Source organism: Odocoileus virginianus, chromosome 6 (assembly GCF_023699985.2).
Source record: "Odocoileus virginianus isolate 20LAN1187 ecotype Illinois chromosome 6, Ovbor_1.2, whole genome shotgun sequence".
Lineage (NCBI taxonomy): Eukaryota > Metazoa > Chordata > Mammalia > Artiodactyla > Cervidae > Odocoileus > Odocoileus virginianus.
The window spans coordinates 56,815,038-56,838,950 of record NC_069679.1 but is presented as its reverse complement, the minus strand read 5'-3'; the positions used below and the strand labels follow the sequence as shown (position 1 = coordinate 56,838,950).

General features: G+C 39.1%; 1 protein-coding gene and 1 long non-coding RNA gene across 2 annotated transcripts in view; one reads left to right on the top strand and one right to left on the bottom strand.

Annotated features, from left to right (window-relative positions):
• TMEM260 (transmembrane protein 260) overlaps positions 1–19,652 on the bottom strand; it is a 69,370-nt gene extending 49,718 nt beyond the window's left edge. Inside the window, 4 exon segments of the mRNA XM_020874177.2 lie at positions 8,091–8,242; positions 8,974–9,005; positions 19,402–19,534; positions 19,536–19,652. Coding sequence (XP_020729836.2) covers positions 8,091–8,242; positions 8,974–9,005; positions 19,402–19,534; positions 19,536–19,562 — 344 coding nt within the window. The 5' untranslated portion in view covers positions 19,563–19,652.
• A 14-nt stretch (positions 19,653–19,666) lies between these two features.
• On the top strand, positions 19,667–21,108 carry LOC110125266 (uncharacterized). The gene is made up of 3 exons (XR_011488324.1): positions 19,667–20,016; positions 20,144–20,337; positions 20,848–21,108. It is a non-coding gene; the product is annotated as an uncharacterized lncRNA (long non-coding RNA).
• The last annotated feature ends 2,805 nt before the right edge of the window (positions 21,109–23,913 follow it).

The window sequence follows — 23,913 nt, the reverse complement described above, 5'->3', positions numbered from 1 at the left end:
ACAGAAGGATATCAAGGGAGCTATTTCTTCAAGTAAAATACATATTTTACAATCTAACATGACTTACAGAAAGATAACATCTTATGAGGCCATATAAAGAACACACACTTCAAACATTATTATGAAATTTCAGTAAGACAACCATTGTATTTTAAAAAATAGTCACATGTCAACAATAAAAGTCAAGTTTTTACACTACTAATTTTCAAGGTCTCAGACTAACAGAATAAGGTAATAATACAGATGATTCAAAATGACAAATAGTCTAAAAGCTACTGGTTTGTTTTGTATTAATAAATACATATTACATATATGTGACACATAAAATGTATTTTGCAGTATATTTGCAATAAATAAATTTTCCTCATTGCTTTTTACTTGGGCTAAGGCTAAAACCATGGCGTTCACATTCCAGGGGATCACAGTGGTCAGTCACTGAGGAAAGATACACCAGGGGTATGACAGACAGGATAAGAAGGGTTGCCAAGTATTTAAAATTTCACCCAGAGAATGGAAAAATTCTATTCTAGGGTGAGGAATATGTGATGCTTCTCAGAGAATCCTAACAAATGTGAGGCTCAGAATTCTATGAGACCTAGACGAGATTCCTAAGAAAGGTACTGATTGTGCAGTAGTTTTCTCACTGATGGAATGCTATTCATCTGTTGACACAATGGATAAATTGGGGGGGGGGTGGTTAAGATTTACACCATTGACACAGGTTTGCTATTGATGATAAGGTGTATTTTTCTTTCTGCTACACAGTACTTGATTTTCATGTGTAGTCACATGTTTGTCTAACCCTCAATCAAAAGACAAATAACAGAAAACTGAAATTCTTTCAGAACACACATTTGACGTGCTTCATAAAATTCATGAATGTATTTTTCTTCAGTGTGCAAAGAACCCAACATGGAGGGTACAGTACGCTCCTTGAATATTGAAAACTCCTACTTGAAGTAAGTACAAGTAGGAAGGCCACAATGCATCTGAGCATTCTTGTTAAAAAAATTATTTTTAGTGTCAACTCATATTGACGACTTAAAATGCAGCAGATTACAGGGAAGAGATACAGTAAAGCAGGATACAATTAGTGGCAAATCTACGGCTCCCATCCTCCCAAGTTCTTATCCTTCTGAGTCTTGTTCATGAAGATTATACACATATTACCTCTGGCTCTCATTCGCAAAATCATCACCCATAGATTTCTCTCTTAATGCACCTGGAGACGTCAAACTGGGAAACTAAGCCATTGACAGCAAAGATCTTCAGTTTCAGCTGACCTTCTCTCTTTCAGCGGCAGTTCACCAACACTCATTCAACAAATATGTATTGAGTATCTAATATGTGCCAAGTGCTCTATGGGCAAATTATGCACATGTGTGCTAAGTCGCTTCAGTCATGTCTGACTCTTTGCCACCCTATGGACTGTAGCCTGCCAGGTTCCCCTGGCTTTGGGATTCTCCAGGCAAGAATACTGGAGGGGGTTGCCATGCCCTCCTCCAGGGGATCTTCCCAATCCAGGAATAGAACCCACATCTCTTATTATCTCCTGGCAGGCAGGTTCTTTACCATTAGTGCCATCTGGGAAGCTGGGGCAAATTATAGTCAGTTGGTATTTGGAGAGCAGTAGAATCTACATGTTTTTCTTGTCATTTTCAAGTTTAGACCTAATCAACATCAATCAATAATTTAGGGCCTGGTATATTAAAGTTCTATCTCTAAAGCCATCACCACCATAACTAAAAAAATGTAAAACATTTGCATCTTTAATAAATTTGCAAATAAGTCCATTTCCTCATATTTTATAAAAATTTACTTTCACTCGAGGTGAAATCCTACCAAGGTTTATTCTATTCCATGAGACTCTATCAATAGGAAAAAGATTGTTCTACCCCCAATTTTCAGCTACATAAATATCAACTACCAGTACACTGAAAGGAAAAGTACAAAGTATTAGCCTTGATTTTAAAACCACTAAATAAAATTGGGAAGAAAATGGGAAAGCTTTCATATAGGGAAAGGGCACAAGTGAAACAGAGGGAACAAGATTATGAATAGTTCTCGTAAATAAAATATAATCATGCAATTTCCATTAGAATTAAAATTTGTAAACTAACTAATAAATGATGGAGCTATTCAAGGCTTAGAACAACTCATCTCATCAACTTATACCCAAATACCTAAAAGAAAAAAACTGAACTGAGCCTTATAGGAATCACCATCATTTACTTAACATTTGACCAAGTGTCCATAGTATGCCAAATAACTTGCACTATGCAAGGCAATATCCTCTTAAGGTACAATCTAGCAGATTTTCGTCAATTTTGCTTGAAATGTTTAAAAACATGCAAGGCCTCAAGATGAGCTTATTACTCAATCTTGATAGTATATTTTGTATTCGGTAGCAAAACTGAAATTGGTTAAGGGTATAGTTCAGAATTATTATTCTCAAAGTCCTTTTTAACTGAAAACTTAGAAAATGCTGCACACTTTTTAAAATGTTAAGATACTAAAGGTAAATGAAGTAAACTTAAAAGAGCCAAATAACTAAGATCAACAGAATGTGGATATTCAACTATTTTCACTAGCAACACTAACCAACTTACTAAACAATAGAGATTTAATACAAAGTTGTCTTATTATGCAAAGTTATAAAGTATATAGTAATATTTCAATTCGTTGAGTGTTTTCTACTTTTTATGGCTTTGAAAAGCAGGAAATCTATGAGTTACGATTTATCATTTTATTTGCAACTTTGAGAAATGTATACATTTATTATTATAGTCATAATGACAGATGACTAGTTCCAGTGGCAAAAATCTCGGCAGGAAACAGATTTAGCAATTTAAATGTTTTATAAGTTTTTGTAATTGGGGAAACTTTTCATAATCTGACATTTGTTAAAACCACTTATTAGAAATTATGCAGCACAGTAGCTGTGGAAATATGAGCTAGCTTCACAATTATAAAGTCAGCCTATGTAGCCCTTTCCTATTGTATATAGTGGCATAAACCCCACGGCGGCCTATCAGCTAACTGGCAGGCAGGGGGCTGCTCTATTCAAAGTGAGAGATACAAGCTGCAGGGCAAAAACCTGGCAGCTCCCATCTGACCCCACAATCCCCTACTGGTGACAGCTCCAAGCTCCATGGCAAATTAGGCCTTCTCATATTACAATTGGAGAAGACAGATTCCATTAGCAGTATCTGAAATTGAGTGGAGAGCTGCACTGTTATCAGACTTGACTCATAAGCACTGCTATTAATCAGAGCTATGATAGCATTTATATATTTCAAGCTATCTGCTGCCGCTGTGATATTCTGCTACAAAGGGTTGATGGGACTTAGGAAAGTGAACAATAGAGCTTTCTGGGAAAAGCAGAGTAAATCAAGAAAGTCTATGACTTCCGCACATTCTGAAGGGATTGTGGTTTACATAAATTTTCTCCCAATTGGAGATTGAGCTCTTCCTCATCTTACACATGGGATTTAGTTGTCACTCAATGGTAACAGCTGTGAAAAGGTGAAGCGGCCCACCGCTCAGAATATTGCCTTTGCTTTTAAAGCAATTAACCCATGAACAGGAGGATACCTGGTGATATCAAAGGGATTAGGCCAGGCAGTGCATTATTAACATTTCCTTGAACTAATTCTAACTCTGACTAGCTGTCAGAAAAGACTCTACAGTCTTAAAAAAGAGTTTTTGCCCTGCTTTTTTCCCTTCAAAATGAAGTGCTGCTATTTGAGCCTAATATGGCCCTCTACTTATAAGAAAATGCAAATGAACCAAGCTCTTAATATGCTTAGCCAGTCTGAGTCAATGCAATTTTAATACAAGTATGAGAGAAATATATGATCAATTAACCAGGGATCAAGACAGATATTCTCCTGAATGGAAATTAATGCTCCAGTACTTTCCATTCTTCTTCAACTACAAAAACTTGGTGAATATTTGTTACTTATGCATAGTTACCTCCGAAATTAGGAAGAGCTTCACATTATTCTCTATGGCAATAATCTAAAATACTCTTTGAGCTGGAAAATCCAAATGTCTCTTAAGCAGGAGATTCTACATCCTCTAAGGTATGGCATTTTAATTTTCAATTCTTTATTGAATGGAATCTTAGCTGAAACCCTAAGAATAGCAGACACAGCGCTCAGGATCAAGTGTTCCTATTCCAAAAGTTTAATCAAATTAATTTTTAGTAGTGGCAGAATGTTTAGAAATACATAACTTATAAAAAATAAAATACTGCATAAACAAAATACTGGCACAAAACAATCTACCAGGAGATATTTAGATATCACTGAAATTGGCTGTAAGTTCTTTGTAGTAAGCAGGCAGAGTTTCAAGATACCTTTAATTATAATTAATATTTACACATTCTAGGGAACCTGCTTGATATTAAAGAGATCTGATTTCTTACTGTACAATCTTAATGGAGTTACAAAGTTTTTTAATGCAAGCTTCCTGAAACAATGCCTTTTAGAAAAAAAGATTAAAAAAAATTTTATTTAAGAGTAACTTTACCTTTCTCTAAAATAAGCACTGAATTTTGATTATAAAAACTAAAAAAAAGTTTACTTTCAATTCATATGAATGCACAACAAATGTTGCTGAATGAGTTCTGCTCATGAGTTCCATTTGGCCCATGCTAGCTTGAAAAGGATATGCTAACTCTCAAGCCTGTTGAGAACATATTCCCTGCCCTGGAACTTATCAAAAAAATAGGATACTAGAGATGCTTTCACCTGAGATCATAAGCAATTTAAATCTTCCCTCCAGTGTCAACAGGGTCCATTCTCTGCTAGTGATACCAGAACATAGACAATGGAAGCATGTTGATATTAATGACAGTGAGTTCAGTACTTCTTCCTTACTAAGTGCATGTTGACGGGATCTAGTCTGAGGTTTTTAGAAAATAAGTTGGCAATTCATGTACTAAGCAAAGCTAAACAATGTTCTTATTAGTGATTTATAGGACCTATAATTTTTACATTTTTGTATTAATAGGATTTGCAAATTTCAAATATGACACTTTTAAATACCCTTCTGTCAAACTAAAAAATCATTTACTTCATTGGCCTTCAGGGAAAAAAAAAATTCCAGTTCCTCTAAATCACTTAACTGTAGTTCAGAGTTTTAAATGCATAGATGTACACATTAATAAAATGAATACTATTTCCTATAAATGAAATGTATTAGATTAAACTCCTTTAACATAATCATGCTTTAAAATACCCCCAAAGGGGACAATATGTAAATAAATACATGCAGAAATAACTGCCCCAATCTTACTATTTTTAATTCAATAAAGTACAGTGACACATACAGCTTTCAATGTACTGTTTTACTCATATCCTTTCTACCTCAGCAAATATAAAAGAATTCTTGCCAACCATTAAGAAAGATTGACAAAAAATGCAGTGTTAATGATATCTTATAGGCTTTTAAAAGCAAAAAAAAGATGAAAGAAAAGCAAAAATTACACGGTAATTGGAAACAACGAAGTAACTGGTCTTTCAATCCAAGTCATGTTTACTGAAAAAAATGGAGCTTTTTACATCAACATATTTAAACAGAAATTTGCTTTTGAAATACAATCTTTGTTTAAAAGGTACAGAAGGTCTTTACGTCCACCCCAAGAGCTAAATATAGTGAATGCTCTGTGAACAATTACCTGAAAAAAACCTAAACCTGTTAAAAGAATTAATTTCCTGCACACCAGTCAGCACTAATCCTACATGTACAGTAATGTTCTCTTAAGTGATGGGGGAAAGAAAGAATACAACCATCTCCGGGATCAAAACCCCTCAATATTCAACAAGAAAATGGAATGATGACTTGGTCGGTAGATAAATAAAGTAGTGAAATGTCTTCTGAATGAGTTCTGATGAAGGAGTCAACCTGTGAGGAATACATTTAAGGTATGCTAGGACTGGAAAAAAGCCGTCACTGTAACGGCTGCACAAAAACCGCGTCCTGCTGTTGGGTTTATATTCACAGAAGGAAGGTTTTAAAGGTTAAGTTCAGGTCATTTGACAAATGAAATTGTAACAAGCCAGCTGACATTGTATAATGTCTTCTTCCACTCAATCAATAGGCTACTGTTAGTCCTATTACCATAGAGATGGCTTGCTCTTTCCCGAAGGGTGGCCATTGTTTGACAAAACAGATTTGCTACTTGAACTAGGTTGCTCCCAAAGGACATGTACCTTGTCAATTATTTGTATTCAAAATAATGAAGTATTTTCATATTAAAATTACATGAGAGATAATATTGTTAGGACACATTTCAGAAGAAAATAACTTTTTCAAAGTACGAGATTACTAAAACTAAGCAAATATCCAGTCTATAAAGAGTTTTTGTTTTAAAACATGTCAGTATGAGTTTATCATTAAGACTATATATTAAAATAAAATGGTCACAGGTCTGTGTGCTGATCTAAAACCCATTATAATCAAGCATAATAATTAAAGCTATTTTAAAATGCAGACAACTCAAAGGAAAATTACTGTCCCAAACTATTTGGATTCTGGAAATACAAAGAATTTATATATGATTTTTGCAGTGGTTTTTATGTGGAAGGGCATCAACAATTAATATAGTAAAAAACCATGGAAAAGTTTTAGTAAACAAATAGCTTTACTTGCTTTAAGAGGTAGCTATAGCATTTAAATGTGTGTATATGTTGTAGAAATAATCTAAAATACAAATGAACTAACAAAACAAATATTAGTTTTTTTTTTAAATGGCTTTGTCTTAAATGTCTTAGGAAAATTAGTAACTCATACATTTAATACAGAACTAGTATGTTCTAAATTTCATCCTAGATATTTAAAATAGTTTTTCTCTCAATGAAAATAATGACACAGTCTTAATTATAAAAGACCAGAAGGAACAATTCTAATAATTACTCTAGTCATTTAGAAAAAGAAAGTATTCATAATGCTAATTAATCCAAGCAAAAATGTTATTTTAAACATTTCAGACTTAAAGATATGGCTATCACTGAAAACCTGTAAGACTGAACTAAAAACAAATTAAATAATACAGATAAACATTTAGTCAATGATCAAAAATTACAATTTCGAATCTGAAACGTTCCACAAATAGATTTAATAGTAAGTTTTAGCCATAGTTAGTAACTTTAACCTTCTTACAAACAAGCAAAGGGGAATTTAGATAGAATTTAGTCAAAGGGCAGTAATAAGACAAATGTATATAAAACAGTCTCCAAAAATGACATTTGAAATGTTCTATTCAAATTATGCTATATTTACATACAAAATTATTTGTTTTTATAATAAAATCTGCAATACTTTTTGAAAGAAATGTTTTAACTTGGTTTTCCCTTTGCAGAAAGTATAATTTGTAGTTTTGACTATAATCCTTTCAGGCATAGGTTAGACTAAGCACTGAAAGAGAGAGAAACAGCAAAGACAAATGGAGATTACCAATATCCTAAACTAATGACCTGTTTTTTTAAAAGCAGGGTAGCCTTCCAAACGAGGAAAGCCTTTCATTATGAAGTAAGTGGCGTCTCATTTGTCTGTCTTCCCTACAGCTATCCTGCAACAAAGTGAAACCTTACTAAAACCACATTCCCAAATTGATTCCCTTAGTTAATAGCCTCATTTCAAAATGTATGCATGTGCATATTTAAAATACAATATAATTAGGTATTAACTCTGGACCTGATAGGCAGCTGCCGATCAGCAATACTGTGAGTAATTAAATAATATTTACCATTTACCAAAAGAAGAACTTCATACTGTTAAATTAAACTGGCCCATCTGCATCTTCCTAAAATGACAAACCTTATTAGTTCTGCCTAAACAGAGAATTGTGATAATGAACTGGTGACACCTTCTCTCCACTGTATGAAGCAGAACCAACTGTGTAATCATTTGAGGGTCAAACACAAATGAAATTACTGTAAATTGAGAAAGCGAAATCACATGAGTGATTAGGAAAACCATTCAAGCAACAAAAGGTCTTTTTTTTGGTCATGTATGTACATGGGCCATAAGAAAGCTCCATCTCCAATTAGTCAAAATTAATTTTAACTAATCAACTACTTTACCTGAAAACGGTGAAAAAAAGTAAAGCTGCAGCTACTGCTCCAAATAGGCCACACAGTAGATTGACTCGGTAGGCAACTGAACCAAAAGGAAATAGCAGAATTGCCAGTTTAGCCACCAGCGTAAACAAAGGATAGCCAGGAGGATGGGCAACCTAAAGGAAAATTAGCAAGAGTCAGAAGGTTTTCATCTAGTTTTAAAGGAAAAGTCACACTGGCTTTAATTGAAAAGTAGCCCTTTTCCCAGGCAAGTATAAAGATTAAGAGACAATGACTAAATGTTTGAATAGTGGTTTTCTATTGTAATCCTCTTGTGCCAATACAAATAAATATTTTCTTTAGTGGATTTGGCAGTGTCTATCACATGGTGTGTCACCTAGAGAAAGGGTGACATATTTCATTGTCAGTCCTTAAGCAGTTTGTTCTCTGGGTTCACAGTACATTAGGGTCATTTAAAAGGCTATTGAAAAAAAGCGGGTTCTGAAATATCGTATTGGTTAGAAAGTTGAAAGACCACACTGCTATCGGATTACCACCATGCTGACAGTCCTGAGGTCTTGCCTAAAGGGATCATACACCATAATAAAGTTTATTAAATAATAAACTTATTAAAACTGTTAACCCGATTTATTTTATTCTCCATAGCTTATACAAAATTTGGGGTGATAATAAGCCAGCGACTGTATATATAGTAAAGGCTTTGCTTTATAATTTAGTTTAATTGGATTTAAAACTTAAAGTAAATTGTCACGTACTGTACTTATAAGTTACTAAAAACTGGGGTTTGAAAATAAATTAATCTACTTTACTCTATGCTTAATTAAACTTTCTTAATTCCTAAAACTGTTAATGAGAGCATTGATTAAACAATAAAACTAATACTTACTCCAAGCTCATGTGCGGCTGTGATCAGTTCCCCTGTGAAAAAATAATGTAAAAGCAATAATTACTATTAGAAAATGACACTCCTCCAAAGTTTTCAAAATCCAAATGCTTGCATTGGGGTTTTGCATTAATTTGACTGGATAAAACTGTAAATCTGTAGAGATTTAACAGCATGAAATAGTCTCAGAGTATTTTCTCCCTTAGGTCTCACTGAACAAACTATCTTTGACAGTTTTTAATAACTGGTCAGTGGAAAAATAGGTGAATTCTAGTTTCTAAAGATGCTTATTTTAAACAAACTCCTACTATATTGCACAGGGAATAATATTCAATATCTTGCAATAACCTATAATAAAAAATATGTATAACTGAATTACTTTTCTGTACACCAGAAACTAACACAAGATTGTAAATCAAGTATACTTCAATTTTTCAAAAAAGCTTACTTTCCGTTCTGAAGGTTGTTTACACTTGCAAATATATAAAAACTCTTACAGAGCATTAGTGTAGAACGCTATGTTATCCCTCAAGAATTTAGTGCAAAACTGCCTGTAAAAATGTAACCTTATATGTAAAATGTGCAGAAGCTGGATTTGAACAGTCTATAAAATGTGCCTTTCCACCCTAAGCTGGCATTTAGATATCTTCTCTACATTAATTACATTGGATATTTTTAAACAATTGCCAAATGCTTATTAACTGCAGGTTATTTTGGCAAGCTTTGATTACCACAGCACATTTTTTTTCAAACCACTGAATCACCATGTCATTTACATAGTTCTTTGTAATTCCTCCCCATTAGCAATTACTTCTAAAATTATGATGTAGTAATTCAGTGCCTATTTGATAGTACTTTTAGTATCCAGGGACTATTTCTGATTCATTCCTATGCACATAATACTGTACAGTTTAAGCAATCAGTATCAACTGATTTATGAAAGTTAAAAATTATCTATCAGAAAATGTATTAATGTCTATTTTCTATCCTTCAGTGGCTATCAATGTCCTTCATTTCTAGAGCCCAGATCATATTTTAGAACTTTTCTCTTGTCCTGGGCTATGGCAATAGCTTTTGAACAATGTTCTATTTCAGTTCATCTTCCCACTGAAATCACTAATTACTGCCACCCCCACCCCCAAAAGGTCAGATTGTTTCCTTAGTCTAAAATTTCTCAATGGCTGCTCTCTGCCCACTGAATGAAGTTGATTCCTCATCATGACACCTAAGTCCTCTACAGATTCTGGTTCCTTTTCCAAGGCTTATGTCCATGAAACTTAGGCTCACCTCTGTCAGATCAGACTCCCCACTGTTACTCTGAAATGGTCCTCTTTTGCACCTTTTATCGTTCACTTTCTCGCCCAGCATTCTCTGCTAAATCCTTCCAGGCCTGGTTCAATTGTTCCCTTCTCAGTGACACCTTTCTACACACACCTCTACCCAGCTTCACCCATCAGAATTCATTACTTCTGCCTCCTTCATAGAACCTGCTTGAACCTATTTAGCACTTCTTTAGATTGCTTTCTATTCTGGTGAGTTGTTTTGTCTTTTCCACTAAGTTATCCATTTCAGGGTTCTGTCAAGACATCGGCACCTCTCCCTCCTTGTGCCACCCAGAAGAGTCCTGCACACAGATGACAAAAAGACCTATCATGTTGTCATCCTTGTTACTCAGACATCCTCATCAGGTGGGATAATTGCTCACTTCCGAGAAGCCCCACAAAGGCATGAAAGACAGATACTGCTCACTTAAGTCACTTACTTAAGGACATCATTGAAGTCTTCCAGAGAAATTCAAGAACATCTTAGAAGACAAAAGCCCTTTTTGTATCTTACACAAATCATTCATGGTTTTAAAATGCTTAAAATAACTTTCCCTTTGTATATATTGTTACCAAAACTGTATTTATCATTTTCTACTCTAGAATGGGTTTGCTCTTATGTCTTCAGTCCCAAAAGGTTTTTTTTTTTTTTTTTTCCCATTTATTTTTATTAGTTGGAGGCTAATTACTTTACATCATTACAGTAGTTTTTGTTATACATTGAAATGAATTAGCCATGGATTTACATGTATTCCCCATCCCAGTCCCCCCTCCCACCTCCCTCTCCACCCGATCCCTCTGGGTCTTCCCAGTGCACCAGGCCCGAGCACTTGTCTCATGTACCCAACTTGGGCTGGTTATCTGTTTCACCCTAGATAATATACATGTTTCAATGCTGTTCTCTTGAAACATCCCACCCTCGCCTTCTCCCAGAGTCCACAAGTCTGTTCTATACATCTGAGTCTCTTTTTCTGTTTTGCATATAGGGTTATCGTTACCATCTTTCTAAAGTCCATATATATGTGTTAGTATACTGTTATGGTCTTTATCTTTCTGGCTTACTTCGCTCTGTATAATGGGCTCCAGTTTCAATTAATTTATGATCCTTACATTTCTGTGCGATGAAGCACAGTTTTCAGATTTTCAAGGTTACTATTCATTCTCCTCATATAAAAATGTATTTAGAATTACATTTAACATTAAGAAAAATGCACTATTTTCTCTAACTTCTTTTTACCATTGAAAAGTCAATATACTGTTATTCTTTGTGGGAGTTGTTGGTAGAAAGATGAATCTTGAATGTTACAAACCTCCATCACCAACTCTTCGTATGTGAATTAAAATCTAAGTAGAAAAGATGCTAGTATTCAAAGTCTATTATGTACCCTTGATAAAAAGCTAAAGAGAAGCACTACTCTTAAAACTGAACATGATAAAAAGAAAAATAGTTTAAAAAAAAGTCTTCTGGCACCTTGCTTTCCCTCAATCAACCCTTTACACAAGGGTTTGGTGGCTCAGTGGTAAAGCATCCACCTGCAATGCAGGAGACGTGGGTTTGATCCCTGGACCAAGAAGATCCCCTGGAGAAGAAAATGGCAACCCACTCCAGTTTTCTTGCCGGGGAAATCTCATGGACAGAGGAGCCTGGCAGGCTATAGTTCGTGGGGTCCAAGAGTTGGACAGTACTTAGCAACTAAACAACAAACAATTTGTCAAATCTAAGTCCTACATCATATATAACCTGCATCAGAATTACCTGGATGCCTTTTAGAAATGAAGATTCCTTGACCATAACCCAAATCTACTTACATGACACCCTCTGGAATCAGGGCCCATGTTTTCCAGGCAATTCTCAAGTATCAATATATTCAAGCTTGAGAACCACAGCTTTCTCTGGGACACAAATGGGTGGCAAACTCAGAGTAGTTAGTAGATGCTTCACCTTTCCATAACCCAGATCCCTCTATATGTTAAAAACATATAAATATACATATAAACTAATTTATTTTTCCAAAGAATAACAAACACAAGTGAAGGCTAGATTCCCAACCTTTCCTCTAAATGACCAAGAATGCTTTTGCCCAGAAATCAACAATGTATATCAAGTAGTACAAAAAGTAGTTTTGGCTAGGTCACACAATATGATGGATTCATGAAGTATAATTTAAGATTTATCAGGAAGAAGAGTATATGCTTTATGTTGGTCTTGAGATGCATTCTGTTTATTGGTTAAAAAAAATTCATAAACATGAAATTCAAAGAGAACAGTACATTAAACATATAAGCAGAATTATCAAAGATGTGATTATACAAATTTTACTGGCAACACTGGAAAAGTTTATTTACCATTCTCAAAAAATGAACAAAAATATTAGAAGCAACTACTATCTAGCGTCAAATTAAACAAATCAGAATACCTAAAAAGTTTGATAACTCTAAGTTATCAAACAGATAACTTTATTCTTTGGGGGAAAAAAATAAAAGACATTATTAATGAAAACAAAGCAACAATTGTAATGGTGTGGAGCAGGCGCCAGATATAGGAGCTCTGCTCAGGTACTGGTCAGCACCACAGTGGACTCTCCCCCTCTTCTGTATAAAAGGAGCCCAAATTCAGGTTAAGTTTTTTTGTGTATGTGTATATAAACTTTTTATTTTGTATTGGGGTGGTGGTGGTGTAGCCCTCATAATCAACAGAAGAGTCCGAAACTGTACTTGTACAGTACTTGGGTGTAACCTCAAAAATGACAGAATGATTTCAGTTCATTTCCAAGGCAAGCCATTCAACATCACAGTAATCCAAGTCTATGCCTCTACCACCGATGCCAAAGAAGCTTATCAGTTCTATGAAGACCTAGAAGATCTCCTAAAACTAACACTGAAAAAAGATGTTCTATTCATCATTGGAGATTGGAATGCAAAAGTAGAAGAGTCAAGATATACCTGGAGTAAGTCAAGTTTGGCCTTGGAAAACAAAATGAAGCAGGGCAAAGACTAACTGAATTCTGCCGAGAGAATGTTCTAGTCATAGCATATACCCTTTTTCAACAAATCAAGAGAGTACTTTACACATGGACATCACCAAATGGTCAATACTGAAATCAAATTGATTACATTCTTTGTAGTCAAAGATGGAGAAGCTGTATACAGTCAGCAAAAATAAGACCTGGAGCTGACTGTGGCTCAGATCATCAGCTTCTCATAGAAGATTCTCTGGTGGCTCAGATGGTAAAGAACCCGCCTGCAATGTGGGAGACCTGGGTTCCATCCCTGGACTGGGAAGATCCCCTGGAGGAGGGCATGGCAACACACTCTAGTATCCTTGCCTGGAAAATCCCCAAGGACAGAGTCCACAGGGTCGCCAAGAGTCGTACATGACTGAGCGACTAAGCACAGCACAAAGAAAACCGGGAAAAACACTCGACCAGACAGGTATGACTTAAATCAAATCCCGCATGAATTCACAGTAGAGGTAATGAATAGATTCAAGGGACTAGATCTAGTTAAAAGAGTGCCTGAAGAACTAAGGACAGAAGTCCACATATTGTATAGGAGGTGGCGAACAAAACCATTCCAAAGAAAAAGAAAAGCAAGAAGGCAAAGTGGTATCTGAGGAGATTTTACAAATAGTGGAAGAACGAATTAAAGTGGAAAGCAAAGGAGAGAGGGAAAAGTACATCCAATTAAATGCAGAGTTCCAAAGAATAGCTAGGAGAGACAAGAAGACGTTCTTCAATGAACAGTGCTTAATAACAGAAGAAAACAACAGAAGGGGAAAGACTAGAGATCTCTTTAGGAAAAGTGGAAACATCAAGGGAACATTCCATCCAAAGACGGGCACAATAAAGGATAAAAATGGTAGAGACCTAATAGACCCTGAAGAGACCAAGAAGAGATGCAAAGAATACATGGAAGAACTGTATAAAAAAGATCTTAATGAACCGGATTATTACAATGGTGTGGTTAGTGATCCAGAGCCAGACATTCTGGAGTGCAAAGTCAAGAGGGCCTTAAGAAGCACTGCTGCTAATAAAGCTAGTGGATGTGATGAAATTCCAGCAGAACTATTCAAATCCCTAAAGGATGATGCCATCAGGTTTTGCATTCATTATGCCAGTAATTTGTCACCCTGTTTATTTAACTTATATGCAGAGTATATCATTGCAAAATGCTGGGTTAGATGAAGCACAAGCTGGAATCAAGGTTGCCAGGAGAAATATCAATAACTTCAGATATGCAGACGACACCACCCTTATGGCAGAAAGTGAAGAAGAACTTAAGAGCCTCTTGATGAAAGTGAAAGAGGAGAGTGAAAAAGCTGGCTTAAAACTCAACATTCAAATAAATGAAGATCATGGCATCTGGTCCCATCATTTCATGGCAAATAGATGGGGAAACAATGGAAACAGTGAGGCTTTATTTTCTTGGGCTCCAAAATCACTGCAGATGTTGACTGCAGCCATGAAATTAAAGGACACTTGCTCCTTGGAAGAAAAGTTATGACAAGCCTAGATAGAATATTAAAAAGCAGAGACATTACTTTGCTGACAAAGGTCCATCTAGTCAAAGCTATGGTTTTTCCAGTAGTCAAATATGGATGTGAGGGTTGGACCATAAAGAAGGCTGAGCACCGAAGAATTGATGCTTTTGAACTGTGGTGTTGGAGAAGACTCTTGACAGTCCCTTAGACTGGAAGATCAAACCAGTCAATCCTAAAGTCAGTCCTAAAGTCCTCAATATTCATTGGAAGGACAGATGCTGAAGCTGAAACTCCAATACTTTGGCCACCTGATGCGAAGAGCTGACTCATTAGAAAAGACTTTGATGCTGGGAAAGAATGAAGGCAGGAGGAGAAGGGGATGACAGAGGATGAGATGGTTGGATGGCATCACCGACTTAATGGACATAGTTTGAGCAAGTCCCAGAAGATGGGGAAGGATAGGAAAACCTGGCATGTAGCAGTCCATGGTGTCCCAAAGAGTCGGACATGACTGAGCAACTAAACAATGTCAGCAAATCTGGAAGACCCAGCAGTAGCCATAGGACTAGAAAAGGTCAATTCTCATCCCAATTCCCAAGAAGGGTAGTACAAAAAATGTGCTAACCATCGGACAATTGTGCTGATCTCCCATACTAATAAGGCCATGCTTAAAATCCTGCATGCTAGGCTTTAGCATTATGTGAACCAAGAACTTCCAGATGTCCAAAGTGGGTTTAGAAAAGGAAGAGGAACTGAAGATCAAATTGCTAACCTTAACTGGATTATAGAGAAAGTAATGGAATTTCAGAAAAACATCTATTTCTGTTTCATCAACTACACCAAAGCCTTTGACTGTATGGATCATGACAAACTGTGGAAAGCTCTTAGATGGGAATACCAGACCATCTCACCTGTCTCCTGAGAAACCTGAATGCAGGTCAAAAAGCAAGAGTTAGAATCCTGTATGGAACAACAGGATTCAAGGATCTTGGTTCAAGATCAAGAAAGGAGTATGAGAGGGCTGTCTGCTGTCACCCTGTTTGTTTAACCTACATGCTGAGCACATCATGAGAAAGGCCAGGCTGGATGAGTTATAAGCTGCAATCAAGACAGGTGGGAGAAACATCAACAACCTCAGATATGGAGATGATACCACTCTAATTGCAGGAAGTTTAGAGGAACTAAAGAGCTTCTTGATGGGGGTGAAGGAGAGTGAAAGAGCCAGCTTAAGAGTAAATATTAAAAAACCTAAGATCATGGCACCTGGTCCCATTACTGCAAGGCAAATAGAAGGGGAAATGGTGGAAATAGTGACAGATTTTCTCTTCTTGGGCTCCAAAATCACTGCAGATGATGACTGCAGCCATGAAATCAGAAGACAATTGCTTCTGGACAGTTAAACGATGACAAACCTAGATGGTGTGTTGAAAAGCAGAGACATTACTCTGCTGACAAAGGTCCGTGTAGTCAAGGCTATGGTCTTTCCAGTGGTCATGTACAGTTGTTGAGAGCTGGAATGTAAAGAGGGCAGAACGCCAAAGAATTGATGCCCTCAAACTGCAGTGCTGGAGAGGACTCCTGAAAGTCCCTTGGATGCAAGGAGATCAAACCAATCTTGAGGAAGATCAACTCTGAATATTCACTGGAAGGACTGATGCTGAAGCTCCAGTATTTTGGTCATCTGATGTGAACAGATGACTCATTGGAAAAGTCCCTGATGCTGGGAAAGATTGAGGGCAGAAGAGGGAGTCAGAGGATGAGATGGCTGGACAGCATCACTAATGCAATGAACATGAACTTGGACACACTTAGGGAGATGGTGAGGGAAAGGGAGGCCTGGCATGCTGCAGTCCATAGGCATAAAGTCAGACACGACTAGGTGACTGAACAACAACAACCTTTTTATTTTGTATTGGGGTGGTGGTGGTTTAGTTGGTAAGATGTGTCCTACTCTTTTGTGACACCACGGGCTGTAGCCTGCCAGGCTCCTCTGTCCATAGGATTTCCCAGGCAGTACTGAAGTGGGTTGCCATTTGCTTCTCCAGGGGATCTTCCCAATTCAGGGGTGAAGCCCTTATCTCCTGCATTTGCAGGTGGATTCTTTACAACTGAGCTGCCAGGGAAACCTGGTATAGTGGGTATAGCGGATTAACGTTGTGATAGTTTCAGGTGGACAGCAAAGGGACTCAGCCGCATGTATACATGTATTCATTCTCCCCCAAACTCCCCTCCCATTCAGGCTGCCACATAACACTGAGCAGAGTTCCACACGCTATATAGTAGGTTTTTGTTGGTTATCCATTTTAAACACAGCAGTGTGTACTTGTCCATTCCAGACTCCTTATCTATCCATTCCCCCTGGCAAACCAGTAAGTTCTTTCTCTAAGCTTGTGAGTCTGTTTGTTTTCTACGTAAGTTCATTTGTATCATTTCTTTTTAGAGTCCATATAAGGGGTGTCATGCAATATTTCTCCTTCTGTCTGACTTACTTCACTCAGTATGAGAATCTTTAGGTCCACCCATGTTGTTGCAAATGGCATTACTTCATTCTTTAATGACTGAGTAATATTCCATTGTATATGTACAAAGGTTTTTTTTTTGAGATGCTAGTCTGCCATCTTTTCAGTCTACTAGCTTTACAATTAAAGTGGTCCTTGTTCCAACAACTGTTTTCCTGATTTACTGGCCTGCTGTGCAGAGAGCAACATGAAATTGAGCTTGGTAACACATAAATTTAAAATAAATAATTATTTAAATTTATTTAAACAATTATTTGAATTTAAATAAATTTAAATAAATTTTCATGAATTTTAAATAGACTTCATCACTAAATACATGATGATAGATTTAAAACAATTTAGAGCATAGGCTAGTTAAGACAGTATGCTCCAAGTTCAATCTACTTGGGTATTTTTTCTCTTTATTGCCTCTCTCTTCTACTTGTGTGATTCTGGACACAGCTTAACCTTAGTTTTGTCATCTATAAAATAAATGAGTACCTACCTCACAGGGTAGCAGCTGGGAGAATTAAAATGGCAATCTATGTAAAGCACTTTGAACAGTGCCTGGCAAATAGTAGGTGCTCAACAAGTGTTATTATTCATTCTAATCTCATCCTTCAGGCTCAGACAACCATGGTCAAGAACTATCAATGCTTTTTTCCAAAGGTACAGAACTATTCAACCTGTAAGTAATACTCTCCAAAATCAAAGCTCTCACAACTATAAAGTTAGTTCTATTATTTGGCATAAAACTTGGAAATATGGTACCTCCATTCCCCACTATACTAATGAAACACTGCTCCTATTCAATAGGATCTGAAAGAAAAAATAAAGGTAATGATGTGTAAAAGGATTATCAGGGATCTTCAATGTGGTAGGCAGCCTTGAGGACGGCCTCTAAAACTCCAAAATTCCAGTATTCTCACTGGATAACCTTCTGCCGTTGAGTGTGGGCTGGACATACTGACTCATTTCCAAGAATAAAACAGGGCAGTGGTCTGCTACTGCCAAGATTGGGTTACAAAATGACAGAGCTGTAGGCAGAAGTGCCATCTCTCTCTCTCTGTGAAACCCCCACATCAAAGAGCTGGATGAAGTTTAGAATTTAATCCTTGTTAGGTTGAACCTTTGAGTTGACTGCATCCCAGCCCAAACCAGGACAACAAACTTGTACTGGGTAAGAGCACCCACTTAAACTGTACCCAGATTCCTGATCAACAGAACATGTGAGAGAATAACCGTTTGTTGTTTCAAGCCACTCAATTTGGGGGTATTCTACTATGCAGAAACTAAGGTGCTACAGTTTTTTTTAGTCTATAGATTCACTACTCAAAGTTTCAGCACCATTCTGACAAAATTACTGATCATTATTAGGCAGTATTAGAGGATCAGTTTGACAATAAACCAAAACCTGCATCTGCCTCTCATCCCAAATACGCAACGATTATTCATGTGATTTAAACAGCCCCCGACTCACGCTTTTCAATAGAAGCAGCTTTAAGCCGCAACTGGTTTCCACTATTTTAAGTATTCTCCCGCAAATAGTCTGCAAGTCTGGTTGCTTTTCAATGTTCAGATTTCAGCTAAAATATCACCTTATTAAAGGCCTTTCCGGACTAGCCATCCGGATAGAGCCACTGCCTACCTCACTATCAATCACATTTTCCTCTTACTGTCTCCAATAACTTCTCCTCCCAATACGTTGTGTTTATTCAGTAGTTTGTGTATTGCCTCTGCCCGCACTACAACACTCTCCATGAAACTTGTTCGCGGCTCCCGTCAGCCCTTTGTCTGGTACACGACAAAGACTCTGTAAGTAACACTGATATCTGTGGACGAAAAAGGAATGGAAAGCAAAAACTCAGGGCAAGGAAAATGATCTGGAGAAGCGGAGCGGTCAGTTAAGTCCCATCAGGCGAAACCAACCAGCTCTGCCTCGAAAGCCTGAAAACTACGAGACCAGAACTACAGGAAAATTACAGAAATGAAAGCACAGAGATTGGTTTTGACACCCAAAACACTACGGGGGGCTCCGGCGGGGAGAATGGAGTGAGCGAACTGACCAGACCTCGTGGGAACGGTGAGGATCAGGGAGGGGACAGGAGGGACGACCTTGAGAGTACATTACCCGAGTCGCCCCCCGGCACCGAGGGGGGCAGCGTGAGGGTGAACACGGCGGCCACAGCGGCGAACACGGCGACGCCGCCGCGGAGGCCCCCAGCGCGCCGCGCCCCCGCTCGGGCTGCCCGCCCCCCCAGTCGGGCCCCCGCCGTCTCCATGGAGACCCATGGGCCAGAGGGGACCAAGGAAGGAGGACGCGGCGGACCCCAAAAGTAGGGGCGCCCGGAGCCCACAGGGCGAGAGGCGAGCTCGGCACTAGGCGGCCGCGGCAGCTTCCGGGTCGGGCCGGGTGGGACCGGACCGCACCTTTCTGCGCTGGCGCGGGGGTAGAAAACGCGGGGTCTCGCGGGAGCCAGGCCCGGGCAGCCATCAGACTGCTCGGGGTTTACAGAATATAGTGTGCTTTCCACTAGCGCATCACAAGGGACAGCCTTCTTTTAACAGAGGAAGCCTGGGCCGCCGTGTCTATGGCCTCCCCCACTTCCTGGCCACTTGGTCGGGTCTGACAGAGACGGGAGCCGGGTCGCCAAGCGGACGGGAGGAAGGGTAGCGACTTCCCCCTGAGGTGTGGGGTGGAACTGCACGAGGGGCCCCAGCCCGCCAGCTCGCAGTGTGCGCCTTAGTAAGTCAACAAACACCTAAATCGCATGTTTACAGCGAGTCATTATATGCCCGTGTGCTAACTGTTAAATCGTCGTTATTTTCAAAGAGATTAAAGAAAGCTAATTGGTTTTTTTTCCCCCTTATAGCATGAGGAAAACTTGGGAGATGAGTTGAAAAACTTGTTTCTGAGGTAGTACAAATAATTTATATCATGATAAAACTGTCTCCAACATTGATGAGGAGGAGTGTTTCTGTGAAGCTTTGACTACGCAGTGGAAAATGAGATGAAGTCACTGCATTTTCCAGTTGGCTGCAATACCAAAAAGAATGGGGACTCTTGGTAAGGTCTTTAAGCTTACTTTATACAGTATTGTAGCAACTATTCTGGAGTGGGAGGGGAGGTGGGATACCTCCCTGGAATGCATCTCAAAAGACACTGAAGATCAGTGATGGTCTAAAACGTGTTATAAGCAAGCTGACAGCACAGTGTCTCAAAGGTAGAGTGACTTAACACACCTGTGTAGACTGGCAGCCATGGCGCCAGCATTACCTTGGTCTTTCTCAGGTACTCCATAAGGCTTTCTCTGCAGGATTGAGAGTCCCTGGAGAACCGGTAGGCAGCTTCTAAAATGCTCCCCATAATCTGACTCCCCATATTCACTACCTTATGTAAATCCTCTGCCCTTGAGTGTGGGCAGAACCTAGTGACTCACTTCTAGCAATAGAATAAGACAAAAGTGATGGAGGTCACTTTGGAGATGAGGTTATAAAAGACTGACTTTTCATCTTTCTTGCACTCCCCACCATGGGCACCACCTTGCTGCCTTCCCACTTACTCACTCTGATGAAGCCGCTTCACCAGGTTGTGAGCTGTCTTATGGAGCCATCCCCATGGTAGGGAACTGAGCGTCACCCCTGGCCAGACAGCCCACGCAGAGCTGAGCCCCTCAGTCCAACAACCTGTGAGGAGTTAAATCCTGCTAATCCCTCCTGAGGGAGCTAGGAAGCCCATCCTGCCCCATGGGAGCCTTGAAGTAATGACTTGCCTCCGCCAAGACCTTGATTGCAGCCTGCGAGAGAACCAGCTAAGTCTCACACAGATTGCTGTCCTGCAAAAACTTTGAGATAATAAATGCTGTTGTCCACTAAATTTGGGGGTACTTTGTTTCTCAGCAATGGGTTACCAGCACAGCCTGCCTTCCATTTCTCCCCCCTCCCCTTTCTTTATTTTTCTGCACCGCTTCTTTGTTGCTGCCCAGGCTTTTTTTAGTGGCTAGGAGTGGGGGCTACTGTCTTGTTTTGGGGCTCGGGCTCCTCCTTGCAGTGGCTTCTTTTGTGGAGCACAAGCTCTGGGGCTCCCTGGCTTCTCTAGTTGCAGTTTGAGTGCTCAGTAGTTGCAGTTCACGGGCCCTAGAACCCGGGGTCAGAAGTTGTGGTGCGTGGGGTTTAGTTGCTCCAAGGCATGTGGAATCTTCACAGACCCGGTATGTCCCCTGCATTGCAAGGTAGATTCTTTCTACCAGGGAAGGACCGTTTCATTTCTTTTCTGAAAGAACATGCCAGTGAGTAATACTGACTGAGCCAAGCATATGTTTCTTTCCCTTTTTATCCATTTCATCTTTTGTTCATGAGCTTTATGAAAAGATAACTTTTTATCGCGGCAGATTTCACAAGAACATAATTATTTGCCCACGTTTGAGAGGTAGAGCTTAGTGTTGGAGTTTGAATTTGGGAATTGTTACATAAGAATGAGATGAATGAATGAGTTCACAGAGGAATAATGTAGGGAGAACAAGGTTGAGGTCAAATATTAGTCCACATCTTCATTTAGGGAGTGGCAGGAGAAGAAAAGAGAACAGTGGAAGAGAGGAATGCACCACAGGGAACTAAGGAAGAAATGACATCAGTGATGTTTACCTGGGCAAGTTGTTACAGAGAGGAGAAGGATGATGAGGAGGGCCACATCTAGGTTTATGGGGCTAAGTTTATCAAGTTGGAGAATCCTGTAAGCAAAAAGATACAAAACTGCAGATAGAAAATTAATGATGGGCATTGGAAAGAGGTTGTGCTAGTGACAGACTGTGAAGGTTTTTTTTTAATTAAAGTATGGTTTGTTTACAATGTTGTGTTAGTTTTAGGCATACAGCAAAGTTTTTCAGAGCTATATATATATATATATGTATTCTTTTTCAGATTATTTTCTGTTATACGTTGTTACAAGATATTGAGTAGAGTTCCTTGTGCTATACAGTAGATCCTTGTTGTTTATCTATTTTATATATAGTAGTGTGTATGTGTTAATCTCAAACTCCTAATTTATTCCTCCCTTCCCCTTCCCCTTTGGTAACCATAAGATTCAGGCTGTGAAATATAAGCTTTGTTAGCTTCATGGCTAATCTCCTATGAGGATGGAGAACAACCAGTTCTCTGTGTATCTGTGTGTGACTACCTCTCAGTAAGCAAGCTGACTCCTCTCCACCCTGAAACTGTTTCTCCCTCAGGTATCAGCGATAGCACACTTCTTTGACTTTCCTTCCGCCCCTGGCCTCTCTGCCCTGGATTGCTTTTATCAAGCCTCCACATAATGAGAGTGCACCAGGCCTTGGTTATAGACTTTTCTTTCTCTTTCTGCCTTCTTTCCCAAGATAATCTTATTGAGACTTTAAATAGTAACTCTAGGCTGATAAAGGGCTTCCCCAGTGGCTCAGCAGTCAAAGAATCCACCTGCAGTGCAGGAGATGTGAGTTGATCCCTGGGTGGGGAAGATCCCCTGGAGAAAGAAATGGCAACTCACTCCAGTATTCTTGCCTGGGAAATCCCATGGACAGAGGATCCTGGCAGGCTCCAGTCCATGGGGTCACAAAGAGTCAGACATGATTTAGCGACTGAATATCAATAATCAGGTCCTACCATAGTTAGATCTGATGACCTGCAGGTACTTGAACCTTGAAAGTTCCACAGGTCAGTGTCAGGAAGTTAATAGATATGGAAACAAAGGAACAGTGAATAAGAAGTGAGAAAATGGAAAAGGGAAAATAGAATATATTTGCAAGAAATTTGGCAGTGAAGGGAAAGAGAGAAGTAGTGCAGGAAGACACAGGGATTGAAGTGTCACATGAGTTTTTGGTAATCCAGGGGAGTATTTGGAGAGAAATAGTGAGGAACAAAAGATGTACAGGAGGCTGGAGGGGATGGAACCAAGGAGGGAAGAAGAGAAGGGATGAAAACAGGAAATGTTAAGAATTGTTTACAAAAGAGAGATAGTGAGGTGGACCTTATCCTGGAGCAGACTAATAAAATACAGGAGTATTTTTACCTGTTATATATGTTCTGCTCCATTCCACATTGCATTAGAGATAGCTACTACTGTAAAACAGAAAAATGTGTGTATCAGGATCCAACCAGAGAAGCAGAACTAGAGGGAGATACATATTATGGAATTTATTGCAGGGAGTTGTCTCACGTGGTTGTGGGGGCTGGCTTGGCACGTCTGAAATCCATGGGGAAAGCCAGGCCTTCCTGGCATTGTGGTCTGCATCCACATCTATGGACATTCAAGGGCTCCACATTCTATCTGGGCAGAGAGGATGTTCCAGCTCTTCCCCTGGGTTCCACTGACACCTCCCTCGAGGAGAAGGGGTAGGAGAGCCTCATGACTGCTCCCCTGCACTTCCCCTGACACTGCAGTGAGGAGGAGGCAGGCCGGGGATCTCCTTTAGGTCCTGTCTGACACCGCCGCTGCAGGGAGAAGAGGGGCAGCTCAACACTGCTGGATGGGGTAGAGGGCTGGGCTCCCCATGGTAACGTCACTGGTGCCATGGATGGAAGTTCTGGCTCTCTTCTCGGCCTTTTTTGACATCACCCTGGTGGGTGTGTTGGGGCATCTGGAGAGGGTAGAAGTCTCGGTTCCCCACTC